Below are 13,152 nucleotides of genomic sequence, written 5' to 3'. Positions count from 1 at the left end.
GTTAACAGAAAACTGGCTGTGCATTTGGGGCAAACTGCCTTCATGTTGGTGACATTTAAACTCCCGCAGATGTCAGTGCTGCATCTGAAGACATATTATTGTGCCCTTTATCTCGCTCTTTAAACCTGACAGCGCTCAGTAGGAAGCCACACAATCGAGGAGAGAGTGCAGTACATACATTAGAAACGTGCTGCAGACTCTCCCTGGGCTCGGTGACATGGCCCCACAAGGTTGTGATGGAAAAAAAAAGAGTAAAAAATTCTAAAAGTCAATTTAGGAACTAGAAACTTTGAAACTGAGTGGAAAATTGCGCTGACATTTATCGCACGTGGTTATAATGGCAGTGGCCCTGCTAATGGCTAACACTGAGAAACGACGGCGGAGGGTAACTATGGCTAAAATACTTTTAGAATAACACAAAAATGTTAAATGGGCTATAAAATATAGACGAGAGGTTTCAGTTGGTAAGAGAAAATAATTTCCTTTGGGTATTACGGCTGTTGTCTGGTCACTTTTGGAAGCTGTGAGGCAAGCATTGAAAGTCATCACTTCAGCTCAAATTGATCAAGAAATACAATTGCAAATCAGGCACAAATCCCCCTGGAACTTTTGGAAAACTCAGTGGAATTGCTTATCGATAAACACTGACCATATGTTAATAGAAAAAATGTTTTGGATGACAGAAGTGGAAAATTACAAAGCCCGAGGACAGAAAGAGAATGTATATTTCTCAATATAGTTAAATTTTTAACAACCTATGAGTGCAGTCATAAATGTATTAATATTAAGGCTGGGTTGGGGAAAAAGCACTGTCAATCTAAAGGACGGTGCAGAAACCACTAGCAGTTTGCACGACTCGGGATCCCATGAGCAGCCCCCAGGACCCACGCACGGTCGGTACCTTGGAAGGCAGCGCTCATGCTCAATTCTCCCTAACTCACGCCACCTCAGCCTGCACTGCTCAGCAGCGTAAGCCAAAAATCTGGAAGTGCACCATTTTTGATGCCTCTGCTCCCAAACTAACCCATCAAATAGGACCAGTTGGTTCTACCTCCTAAATATATCTCTAATCTGTCCACCCCTCTCCAACTCTATGCTCCATGTTTCTTCATAGCACTGCTTGCTTACCTTCCATTATGGGCTGAATTGTGCCCCTCAAAATTCGTATGTTGAAGCCCTAACGCTCAATACCTCAGACAGTGACTGTATTTGGAGAAAGGGTCTCTAAGGGGGTGATTACAGTAAAATGAAGCTTTTAGGGTTGGCCCTAGTCCAATCTATCTGATGTCTTTACAAGAAGAAAAAATTTCAACAGAGAAAGACACATTAGGGGCATGTGCACACAGAGGAAAGAGCACGTGAGGACACAGCAAGAAGGTGGCCATCTGTAAGCAAAGGAGAAAGGCATCAGGAGAAGCCAACCCTGCCATCTTCATCCTGACTTCTAGCCCCTAGAACTGTGGGAAAATAAATTTCTGTCATTTAAGACATTCAGTCTGTGGCATTTTATTATAGCAGCCCTAGCAAATGAATATACCCTCTGTTACAGATCATATAATTACCTGATTATTTGTCTCATTTTCAGTCTCTTTCACTTCAATAGAAGCCAATGAGGGCACAGAATGCATCTGCGTTACACACTCCCATAACCCAGAACAGTGCCTGGCATGGAGTACATGCTCAGTAACTACATGGTAAATGATCAATGGATGTCTATCCACCACCCTGGTCCAGGCCACCACCATCTCTTGCCTGACTCCAGAACTTTCTTCCTAACAGGCCTCCCGACTTGTCTATTCCCCTTCAACTTGTTCTCCACTGAGTAGCCAGAGAGCAGAATAAATCTCATTAAAACTTAAATGAGATCAAATCAACCCCCAGCATAAACCCCACCAGTGGTGCCTCCCTGCACTTACATTAAAATCTAAACTGCTCAGGATGATGCTCAGGGCCCTGTGTGGCCAGGCCCCAGCTTCCCTCCCCAAGATTTGCTCAGACGACTTTCCCCTGTGCTCCCTTTGCTCTGGATACTCCAGGAGCATCATGTTATTCCCATTGCAGGGTCTCTGCACTTGCTGTTTCCTCTGCCTAGAATGCCCCCCTCCCCAAATCATTATACAGTGAACTCCTTGCTATGATTCAGGTCTCAGCTCAGGTCACATATTCAAAGACACCGTTCCTGACCATTCTATCTAAGGAGATCCCAGTTGCTCATATTTATTATATCCATAGCACTATCACTATCTGAAATCATGTAAGTTACTATTTAATATTAGTTACTTACTTAGTGTCTTTCTTCCCTCTGTCCCTCTGCTAAGTTAACACTATGGGGACAAGGACCTAACCTATCTTGATCACTTACATATCCCCTGTGGCCAGCAGAAGTTTTTGACACGTGGCTACTGTTCTGTAATTCACTTGTTGAAAGAAAGGATGAATAAAAACATGGACTGGACATGGACTGAGCATGGGGCTTTGGGAAGGGGCCTTTGGTGGGCCTCACTCAACTCCACATGACTCATAAGCTGTGGATAGACCCCTAAGGACTATATGCACTGCCAGTATGCGTACATATAGTTAAATGGAGTTTTCCCAATTCTGGCCACTATTGCAGGGTCCTCACATTTTGATTTCTGGGAAGTTTCAGCTTAAGCCGCCTGAGCGTCAAGGTTGAACTCAGTTGAAGGAATTACGCAGGAACACAGCCAGGGTCATGTCTTCCTGAGTTATATCCCATGGCCCATTTGCTGGGTAACTGGATCTCATAACCATGCAATCCACACTCTAGGCAGGAAGAGAACGAAGCCGTCAGAAGAATCCTAAATTCAGGAGCAGCCCTAATGAGAGGAGGATTCCAAGGGGAGCCATGAGACTTGGCGGGTGGAAAGCCATCCAAATGCCCTCCAAAGAACCCTCTCCCATGGAGATTTCTCAGAAAGAAGGAAGCATTTGGCTGCAATGGCAAACCATGGACAGTGCTTGGAGTTAAGGCAAACCTTTTACCAATCTGGCCTTGAAGGTGGCTGAGGCTGAGAAAAGAGACAGCTGTAAGGTTTGGCATCATGGTGGAGATGAAAATGCTCATTAGAGCACAGAGTTCTGGGGTCCCAGGCAAGATTCTCCAGGGAAGAAGCAAATGTCACCTACTAGAAAGAGCAAGTACAAGAATCAAGCACAGTGTAAGAAGCAGGAAGGTAGCTGGTTGCAGCAAAGGTGAGTGTCCTCTATGGGGATGGAATGCGTGTAGGGCTTGGGGAAGACTGAGACTTGTTTAAGAGAGACTGCTTTAAACTGGTGGCTGTTCAGGGTTCAGTGTGTGAGGTTAAGTGGACCGCAGGTAGAGCAGACATCTCCCAACACAGGTGCCCAGTCTGAGGTCAAAGATCATTCTCCAATGGGTAGCTGATGCTGCCTCCCAGCAGTCAGAGGGAGGGAAAGACTTAATCTTGGTGAGGAGGGCTCATCTGCATATCCACTATATAAACCCTGCATAGCTGGGGGGATTTCTGGGACCCTTTTCACACGAGGTCTGGTTCAGCAGAGACATTTGCCAGGAATGACTGAGTGGACAGACCCACCAGAGAAAATCCCAAAGACTCAGGAAGTAACCTAGATGGTAGGGATCTTAAGCCACAGTAATGGAGAGTCTAGTAGGATCTCAGTATTCCTGAGATGCTGGTTGATTTCTGGGAAGGAGAGTTCTCTTGCACAGACATCAAACACGGTTATCCAAAATACCGTCTTGCCAAAAATCCCTTGGAACTTGTCCCAAATTCCTCCGAGAAGGTGATCTAAGACAATGAGTCAAACAATGGCATTCTAGTGCCAGGGGAAGGAAGTGATGTTCAAGGCTCTGACAAATTCACTGCAGCAGAAGTGGGAAGAGTCATTTCAATTAAAGCAACATGGATGGGGCTGAAATGAGAATAGCCCCTAAATGCGAGGACTGGAAGGCATATAAGGCCAGGGCACGTGATGTCTCTTGAAGGAACAGCAAACTGCACCATAGCCAATATAGCATGACTCACGGCTATAAGGAGAGAGAAGAGAGAACCCTACTAGGAGTTACCTGGAACCAGATGGCTGCCAAGAAACTAAATGGAAATCTCCAATCTGCAGAACACTAACAAACTAATGGGGCTGGCATATCCCAGCTATTCCCCCTAGGGGCTGCCATAATCCCCACGCACATCCTTTTGATTACAGTCCACCCCCACCAAATGTCTCTAGATATGATGTCATCTCAACTACTTGCACCCAGGACTTGTCCCCTCTGAGATTTAGCAAACTTGGGAACCACAGTTCCTTGCTCAAACACGTTCAAATATCTTAGACTAAATACAGCAAAGAGAGAGAACTTCAAGGGGAAGTTGGATGGACATGAAGGAGTGGGATGCCTTTGAGCACTCTTGAAACCACACCATAAGTACTAACCACTGTGAGAAATCTCTCCCTACGCCTACACGGAGCTGATGAGTGTATTTAAAATTACTTTTAAAGGATTAATAGCTTTGGGATACTTTTCCCTGTGAGTGAACAGTGTGCTAATTTGCTCAGTGCTTTGGTGGTGTTCTTTTTTAAGACAATCGCACAAGACTCTATCCAAAGCCCTCTAATTCTTCCACTTCAGTGGTCTGAATCCCACTAATAAACAATCAGGACTTTAGACTCCCTTAATAATGGAGAGAGATTCAAACGAAGACGTTTTGCCACTCTCTGCAAATTCCTGTAGGTGCTGCCTGTTGAAAAGGCCGGCGAAATTATGGATTTATTCAGGACTGATTGCATTGAGTATGTAAGCATTTTTGAAGGATTAAAAAAGAGAGAGAGTGAGAGACGTTTGTGAGCTGAATAAATAGGGGGGATTGCAGCCTCCAAGCTGCCCAGTCTGGCATAGAGCAAGGCTGTGTTAGGAGGAGGGAACAGACTTACTGCACGGATGAGCGAGGACCCGGACCTCGTCCACAGCGATGTAGCCAGGATGACCCTTCAAAGAGACGGATTCAAATATCACCTGCAACACACAGGGTGGGAGTCAATTTTGCAGAAGTGGTTGGAGGCATTCATCATAGGAATCTGCCCAGCCCCAAACCTTTATGTTTCTGCTTTCCATCAGAACCACCCAAAGAAGCCTTACATTAGGCTAGGATGCTACCCCGGCAATTGACTTGGATTTTCAAAACAAGGTAAAAAGGCCACACTCTGGCGACTAGGAAAAGAAAAGTCAGCCACGTGGAACACTTTTAATGGATTTCAGAAATAACACTTGGATGCAGGAAAAACACCCAAATATGGCCTGGAGACCCCAATCTGCATCTTCTCATTGTTGTTTCAAGTGAAGCACAGAGAAAAATGTCTTCTTAATATCCCAACTTTCTTACGAAGGGTGAGGGAGAAGTTTCCTTTTGGAGCAACCATAAGCCAAGGAGGGTTTACCCTGATTTTATTCTACATCCCCAAGGAACATATTCCATCTAAATTTCTTAATAATACCTCTGGAAAATGAGCCCCATGCACGACTGTTGGTATCCAGGAGTCCAAGGGCAACAAGTTCTTTGAATTCTCCATTCTGACTCCCACCCAAATTGCTTATTTCAGTAAAGATTTAAAACTCAGTTAGTTTATTTGTCATCTAACCTCCATCTTCACCTAGGAGTTGGGAATATCTGTGTGGACAACATGACCAACACACTTAACCTCCCTAATTCCAATGGCCTTATCTTCTGATCAGCTTCAGCCACACATTCATATTTATCCTTCTCCACTCCAGAAATTGGAAATTCCATCTTCCTGTATTTTGGCACAGCCTCCTACCCCACACTTCTCTTCCAACTCACTCCTCTTACACCTGCTCCTCATGCTCATATTTTACCCTGGACCTCAACTTTTCTAGACTCTATAAGCCTGCCTGGACCTCCCTACGTTCTCAACAAGCCACTACATTGGCTCTCACTAAAAGCCCCAATTCCTTCGTACCCTTATTTCAACTATGGTAAGCCTATTGCAAATCTACCTTCTCCACTCTCGTACCCCACACAAATGTTCCTCTTTCAACATCCACCCACTCAATCCCAGAAGACACCCACATCTTCAAGAGGCAAGAGCAGCTGACTTCTAACTTCTAACCCATCAACCTACTACATCCATACCAACCACTGCCTCCTCTCTGCAAGGCATGCTGGTGCCCTTGAACCCTATCTCTCTCTGCTGCATCTTCCAGCTTCTTGGTCCTTCTGGTTCTCTCTCTTTATCCTGTATCTCCAAACCCTCCCTTTCATCCCTGACTTTGACATACATAAACACTTGAGTTTCTCTTATTCTTTAAAGCTACTCTTTGGCAGCAGGTTCTTCTCTAGTACAGTTCAATTGTGTTTCAATCACATTTAAAATTCACCACAGTCTTATCTACACTCACTCTCAACAATTCCTTAATTCCCACTGTAAAACTTCAACCCACTATAATCTAGACTCTGTCCCCAACACTCACCCCCAAACAGCTCTCACGGCAGACACCAATAATCTCTTATTTGCTAACTCCAATAGATATTTTTCAATCGTTATCTTACTTAAGAAGAAAGATAGTGTGGTACTTAGTCTCTGGATCAGAATGCCTGGGTTCCAGTCCTGGCTGTACCACTTACTAGTGTGTGACCTTGGGCAAGTTACCTACTCATCTGTAATTATAGTCTATCTCACTGGGTAATTATTCAGATTAAAGGAGTTAATACACTACTTAGAATAATGTGTGGCACGTGGTAGGTTCTCAACAAATGTTTGCTATAATTATTATTAATACTTGACCATTCTGCTACAACTGTCAATGTTCATAGGTTCTTCCTTTCTAGGTCTCTCTGATATTTAGGCTCAGGTGACAAATCACTCTCATGGTTTTTCTCATAAATTTGGGACTATTCCACCACAGGCTTCTTTGTAAGCACTTCTCCTCCTACAACCACCCTTCAAATGTGGGCCTCCTCTACTCATTTTTTTTACTGCACACACTCTTCCTTCAATGGCTGTCAATTCACTGACAATCCCCAAGCCCGGCTCTCCTCTCTAGACCTTTCACCTGAACATCAGTCTCACTTATCCAGCTCACAGATCTGTATTTCCACCTAGCTGTTACACAGATCCTCAAGCGCAATCTGTATGCCACAGATCTGAGTAGCTTCCCTAGCAAACCATCTCCCTCATTGCCCAAAAGGCCATCCGTCTTGAAACATGGACCTTGGTGGGTTGCACTATGACCCAACCCAGTCATTGAAGATTCAGAGTTAAGCATCTGCCTGGACTTCTCCTTCTGCCTCATTCCTCCCATTTATTTTCTTTTTGATTCTGTCTTCTTCATATTTCTCAAATCTGCCCATGTCTTTCCATCTCTGCTATTACCTTGAACCATATGAAGTAACCATTTTGTAGGTCAAAACCAGTTGGATAGCAATGCCAGTGCTCTGGTTCAAATCTTTGTTGCTTTTCATCTCTACAACCTCGACAGCCCACAAAATAGACCCTCTCCCTCCTGTCCTTTACTCCTCAGTTTAAGCCTGTGGATGGAATGTAGGGTGGGTGATGTCATCAATGGGAAAAGTTCCATGTAGAATCTTTTTGTGGTCCATGTGGTTACTCTAGGTTAGTGGATTCAGAGGTCAGTGGTCTCAGCGGGGCCCAAAGCTCCAACAGCTATAAGTGAAGAGGGAACTGGTGGAGAGGGTGACGATGGCTGTGAAGAGGCAGCTTCCTTGGGTGATAAGACCTATCACTGAGACAATACATGGCTGCCTGGGAATTATGTAAAGTGACTTGGGAATGACAGTCACACCAAACATAGAGCAGCTGGCACCCGCATGACAACCACTCTGGAAGAGGGATTCACTAGGATAGAAGGGTCGTTCTGAGAGACTTAAAAACAAAATTGTGCAGTGGGTAGGGGGAAAGTTTGCAGAAATAGAAGTGTGATAGCTGCCTCATCCTGCAGAGGAGGAAGTCAACAGAAGACCTTACTATAAAGAATTATGTGTCTAATTATATTTTTAATAATTCAAAGAAAACCAAAAGCAAAGTGTATCAGAAAAAAAATTTAAAAAAATACACAGAAAATACATTTAAAAAAATACCATAAAAGCATTAAAATTGTGTAATAAAAATGACAAAATTAAGAAAAAAATATTTCTGTTGTGACAATAAATATAAATGGGTTAAAATAGAGAAAAGCCTTCAGACTATCTAAATAAGCAAAGTCTAATTGTATGCTATAAGATAAACACCTAAAACAGAATGACTCAGTAACCTTAAGAATATAACAAGTTGAACAAAGACATAATAAGGAAATGCAAGTAAACAGAAAACAGTTGTTGCAAAAATACTGTAAAAGCATCAAAGTAGGATTTAAATTAAAAAGAAAAATAAACACCAGTAAGTGAACTAAAATGGTCATTTTAAAAAAATGCATGAGTCAATAGACTTAAAAGGAGAAAATGATGGGGGAAAAAACAAACAGTATTTGAAGACTTTAACCCATACCTTAGACTCTGACCAATCAAATAGGAAAAAATAAAGATATCAAGTGAGTATATAATATGAAGAATAATGTATTTACTAGACATGTTAATGAATATAAAGAGAGAATGAAATTTCTGGTCAAATGCACATGGATTATTTACACAAGATTATATAATAGGCTAAAGTATAACTTCAATAAATCCCTCAAAGAAGAAATTGTAAGGTTTCGGTCTATACATTTTCTACCCAAATTCACTAAAGCTAGAAATTAATGACAAAAGCTTAAAAGTCAATTTCTTAAAATTGAAATATTGTATATTTCTTAAACATGCAACACTTTCTCAATAACTATGATGTCAAAGTTTGTTTTGTATGTTAACGAAAGTCTGAAACAGAATTAAAAGTCAAATGGCAAGTTGAGAATAATATCTGTAATACATATGCTAGCTAAAAGGTAAATAACATGTTTTGTGTAAAGGATTCTTAAGAATCAGCAAAATAAACTCTCCAAAAGAAAACTGGCAAGTGACTTCAACAGGTAATTCACAAAAGATGAAGTAGGAATGGTAATAATTTATTGAAGGCAATTTTTTCTTTTAATGACACTAGAGAGATTATGGTGGATGAATATTTTCTTCTTTACACTTTTCTGGAGTTTTCAAATTTTCTATAATAAATATGTGCTATTTTATATTTACAACAAAAACTAAATGCTTTAAAGCGCATTATATTTTCCTATCTCTCCGCCCATTATAGTATCGCTATGTCATGTACCGCTGTGCAATTAACTCCACTACAGCACCTATCACACCGTATTATAATTGCTTGTTCATGAAGTATTTCATTCCACCAACTTTAAATCCATTGGGAACAGGAACAGTGTCTTCATTCGGTCATTCATTCATTCAATATTTTCAGAGACCCTCCTCTGTACCAAACACTGAGACACATGCTGGGGCTATTGAAGTGAACAAGACAATTAGGGTCCTAACCCTGATAAACTTCACATTCTAGTGACTTGAGATGGAAATTAAACAAATAAATATGTAACATTAAACTCATTTGGTGATTGGTGTCATGAAGGAAATAAACCAAAGATTGTGATTAAGAGTAACTAAGGAGGGTCTACTTTCCTTCGAGTGGTCAGGAAAGAACTCTAAGGAGGTGATAAATTAAGGTGAGACCAGAGGGATGAAAGCAGACAGTTGAGGAAGAGGTGGTGGCAAGTGCAAAGCCCATGAGGCAGGAAAGAGCTTGGGATGATCAAGGAATATGAGAATGAGACTAGTGTGGCTGCGATATAGCGAGTGAGCTAGAGAGGCACAACGCAAGGCTGCAGTGTCGGGCTGGGGTCAGATGACGTGGAGTCTTACAAGAATAGTAGGGAGCTTGTATTTTCTTCTAAGTCACTGAAAGATTTAAAGCAGGGAAGTGACATAATCTAATTTACATTTTAAAAAGATCATTCTGGTTGTTCTGTGGAAATTGGGAGGTAGGCAGCTGAGCAAGAATGAAACAAATAGACCCATCAATTGCTATTGTAGCCATCCAATCAAAAGACGAGATGACTTTGATGATAGTGGTGGCTATGGAGAATAAAGATGTCGATGGTTTGAGAGATATTTTCAAGATAGAGATGAAAATAATCACTGTTAGATTAAGAGGGGAGGAGTGGAAGAAAGAGAAGGCTCAGTGAAGACTCTTCAGTTTGGGGCTTGAGCTTCTAGGCTGATTCTGGTGTCATTTATTGACATAGAGAAGGTGACATGATGAACATGTGTGCACCGGCAGGGCTATGTCAAGATTTCTCTTGGCCATGTAAGTTTGAGATGCCAATTAAACCTCTTAATGGATATGTTGAGGAGGAAGCTGGCATTATGTTTCCGGAGCTCATGGCTAATTTAGGACCAGAGTTACAAACATGGTAGCTTCAGCAGCTAAATGTCATTTCAAGCTATAGAACTAGATGAGGTCATCTTGGAAGACAGAGTAGACAGTTCAGAGAAGAGGGCTAGGGCCCAGGGCCAAGTGCTAAAAAACCCAATAGAAGATTTTTTTAGGATGGTAGAGATTGGAACATAATTTTAGGTAGAGAGGAATGAGTCAGAGAAATAGCATAAAATACAAGGGGATGATGGATCGATGAAACAAGCTTCTAGAGTGGGCAGGAGTCAATTGGGGTCAGGATACCAGTGGGGGATTGGTATTGACCACAATGGGCACCTCATCAACTAAGAATGAATGACAATAAAAATAGAGAAATATAACCACAACAATAAGGTCCACAATATTGACCATTTATTATGTGGTCTTGAGCTACCCTCTTAACAGCCCTAAGAGGTGGAGCCAGCTGAGTTACTGAAGCTCAGAAAAAGAAGCTAGGCGTGGATCAAGGAATGAGGCCCTGGTCTCCTGGGTCACAGTACATGGCTAGGCCCCTAACTGGACTTTGATGAAAAGCAGTCCAACTCTCATCTAACCAAAACACCTCGTTAAGCAGAATTCTGACTTTTTTGCCAGTTACTCAAACTTTAACTTGATTCAACTCTTCTAATACTTCGTCTGTTTCTCACATCATCACCCAGTATCTCACCTATGTCATAATTATTAATAAATATTCCATGAATGAACACAAGGCTGGTCATGGGAGAAAGGATGTGTGATAGTGAAACATACATGTGTTCACTGTTCTCTCTCCTTTCTTGTGCAGAAATAAGAATTCTATAATGAGACAGAGAATCTTTCATTCATCAGAATTCCTCTCAGGAGTGTTTTTGTAAAGCATTGGGGTAGGTGAGACTTGGGTTTCTCAAATATGAGACAGTAATATTCTGTAAGTACTAATGGGAAGAATGTTCTGGTTTTTCATTAAAGGAGTTAATAATCATAAAGTGCTAATAATACACATGGTAAGATAGCAATAAATGTTACTATACTATTGCTCTTACTCTGGGGAGAGGGATGGGAGATGAGAGGGAAAATGCAATGGAATGGTGGTAGATCTAGGGAGAGGGAGAAAGTAATGGACTGCCCAGTGTAACTATCCCCTGTCCCCCCACCCCAAATCCCCACTAAAGTTCCTATACTCAACAGACTCTGATGTGAGTCATGACTGGTAGAGGCTAGGCCTTGGGTCCATGAGGAGGTACATGGAAATAAAGAGGCACGTGTGGTTGCAGGAGCCAAGGGACTTGGGGAAGGTGGTGGGGAGAGAGTACAGAAGGATGGAGAAGAAGACCATGACAGCCCACAGAATCCCTGATGAAGGCTCCAGACTCACAAGACAAGGAAATTAGGGTCCACAGTACATTTACAGCAAAGGGCAGGCCCCAGGTGCAGCTGAGAATAAAGCAACTCCCAGAAGAGAACTGGGAAACATCCTCCCCATCACTGCCAGATTGCTCAGAGCAGAATGTTCACAAAACCTGCAGGAGCCAAGAGGGTCTTGTCCTTGGCATGCCACTCCAGAATTAGATTTAAAAAATGTCATGCTAGCTGCCGTGAGATAGACTGCTCAATGCCTGGGGAATGGAGGGTCAACAATACAGATGCAAGGCTGGGTGTAACAGAAATAATGCCAGGGAGTGGGAGGGCACCATTCTCCCCAGAAAGGAAAGAAAAGGCAGGGAGGTCCATGCTGCATGGGCTTGGACCCTCAAGGGTGTACTTGGACTCACGTGCAGAGGCAGGACCCCTGAACACTGAACTCTTGCAAGTTCCTGGGCCAGCTGCCTGTTTCCAGAAACAAGGACCAACTCTGGGGAGCACAACACCAGCCACCAGAGAGGGAGATCCCAAATAATGGCTAGAATGTGCCACTAAAATATTACGGGATGGCAGGCCTCAGCCGTGGAGAAGCAATGGGTAGTAGGAGAAAGTTGGCAGGGTCAGCCTCTAGAAATCACATAGAACCCCAAAGGTCCAAACACCCCCTTAGCCATGTTGCGTGATTAACAGTTGTGAATGGGACTCTGGCAGCGCAAATTATTGCTAGGGTTCATGGCTCAAGTTTCTGACCACGCGATAGGACCTCGAAATGCGAGTTAGGCCTTGAGGAGCTTCTAGAAGAAGCCACAGGGCAGGGTGCTATGGAACAAGATCAGAGCAACCAGGTTTGGTTGCAGCAAGATGCTGAAGGGGCAGCTCACAGGGAACCAGCAGCATCACCAGTGACATTCAGACATCAGGGGAGATGTGAGGGTCCCCCGAATTCTCACTGTTGATGAAACAAGAGGGAGCCCTCTCAAACAAACCAAACAGCAGAATAGAGCTTCCTTTTGTGGTTCAGGAAAGGCGGGCAAATAGCTGCAGCTCGAGCCCCTGAGCCAAAAAAGCTCTGGCGAATGTGGATCATCGGAGCCCTCTCTTCACGTCAGAAGGTGCCCCAGAAGACACCTGCAGCCTCGGGTGGAGATGAGCACTCATCAGTGTGCTTCTGGCATGGGAGCCCTGGTCAGGAAGACCCCATCCAGTACCTAGCCAGCTCCAGGTTCTCAGGACAGACACCACAAGGGGACAAGGTAATGCCAGGACCTTCTATCGAAGGACCTGCCCAGGTGTGCTGAGGAAAGGGACAAGGGTCATTTTCAAGCCAAGCGTATTCACAAGGAAACTCAAAGGAAGACCCTTGAGGAATGAAAGTCAGGAATGGTA

At 43.1% G+C, this 13,152-nt stretch overlaps 1 protein-coding gene across 2 annotated transcripts in view; it reads right to left on the bottom strand.

The window, feature by feature from the left end:
* Positions 1-13,152, bottom strand: part of PTPRT (protein tyrosine phosphatase receptor type T) — a 1,006,475-nt gene that overhangs the window by 637,693 nt on the left and 355,630 nt on the right. For both annotated transcript variants that reach the window (XM_058562674.1, XM_058562675.1), the window contains exon 4: positions 4,933-5,014. In XM_058562674.1, coding sequence (XP_058418657.1) covers positions 4,933-5,014 — 82 coding nt within the window. The remainder of the gene's footprint in view (positions 1-4,932; positions 5,015-13,152) is intronic.

The sequence above is a fragment of the Diceros bicornis genome, chromosome 19 (genome assembly GCF_020826845.1).
Source record: "Diceros bicornis minor isolate mBicDic1 chromosome 19, mDicBic1.mat.cur, whole genome shotgun sequence".
Taxonomy (NCBI): Eukaryota; Metazoa; Chordata; class Mammalia; order Perissodactyla; family Rhinocerotidae; genus Diceros; species Diceros bicornis.
Note: the sequence above shows the minus strand (reverse complement) of the source record. Positions and strands in the feature narration are given on the sequence as shown.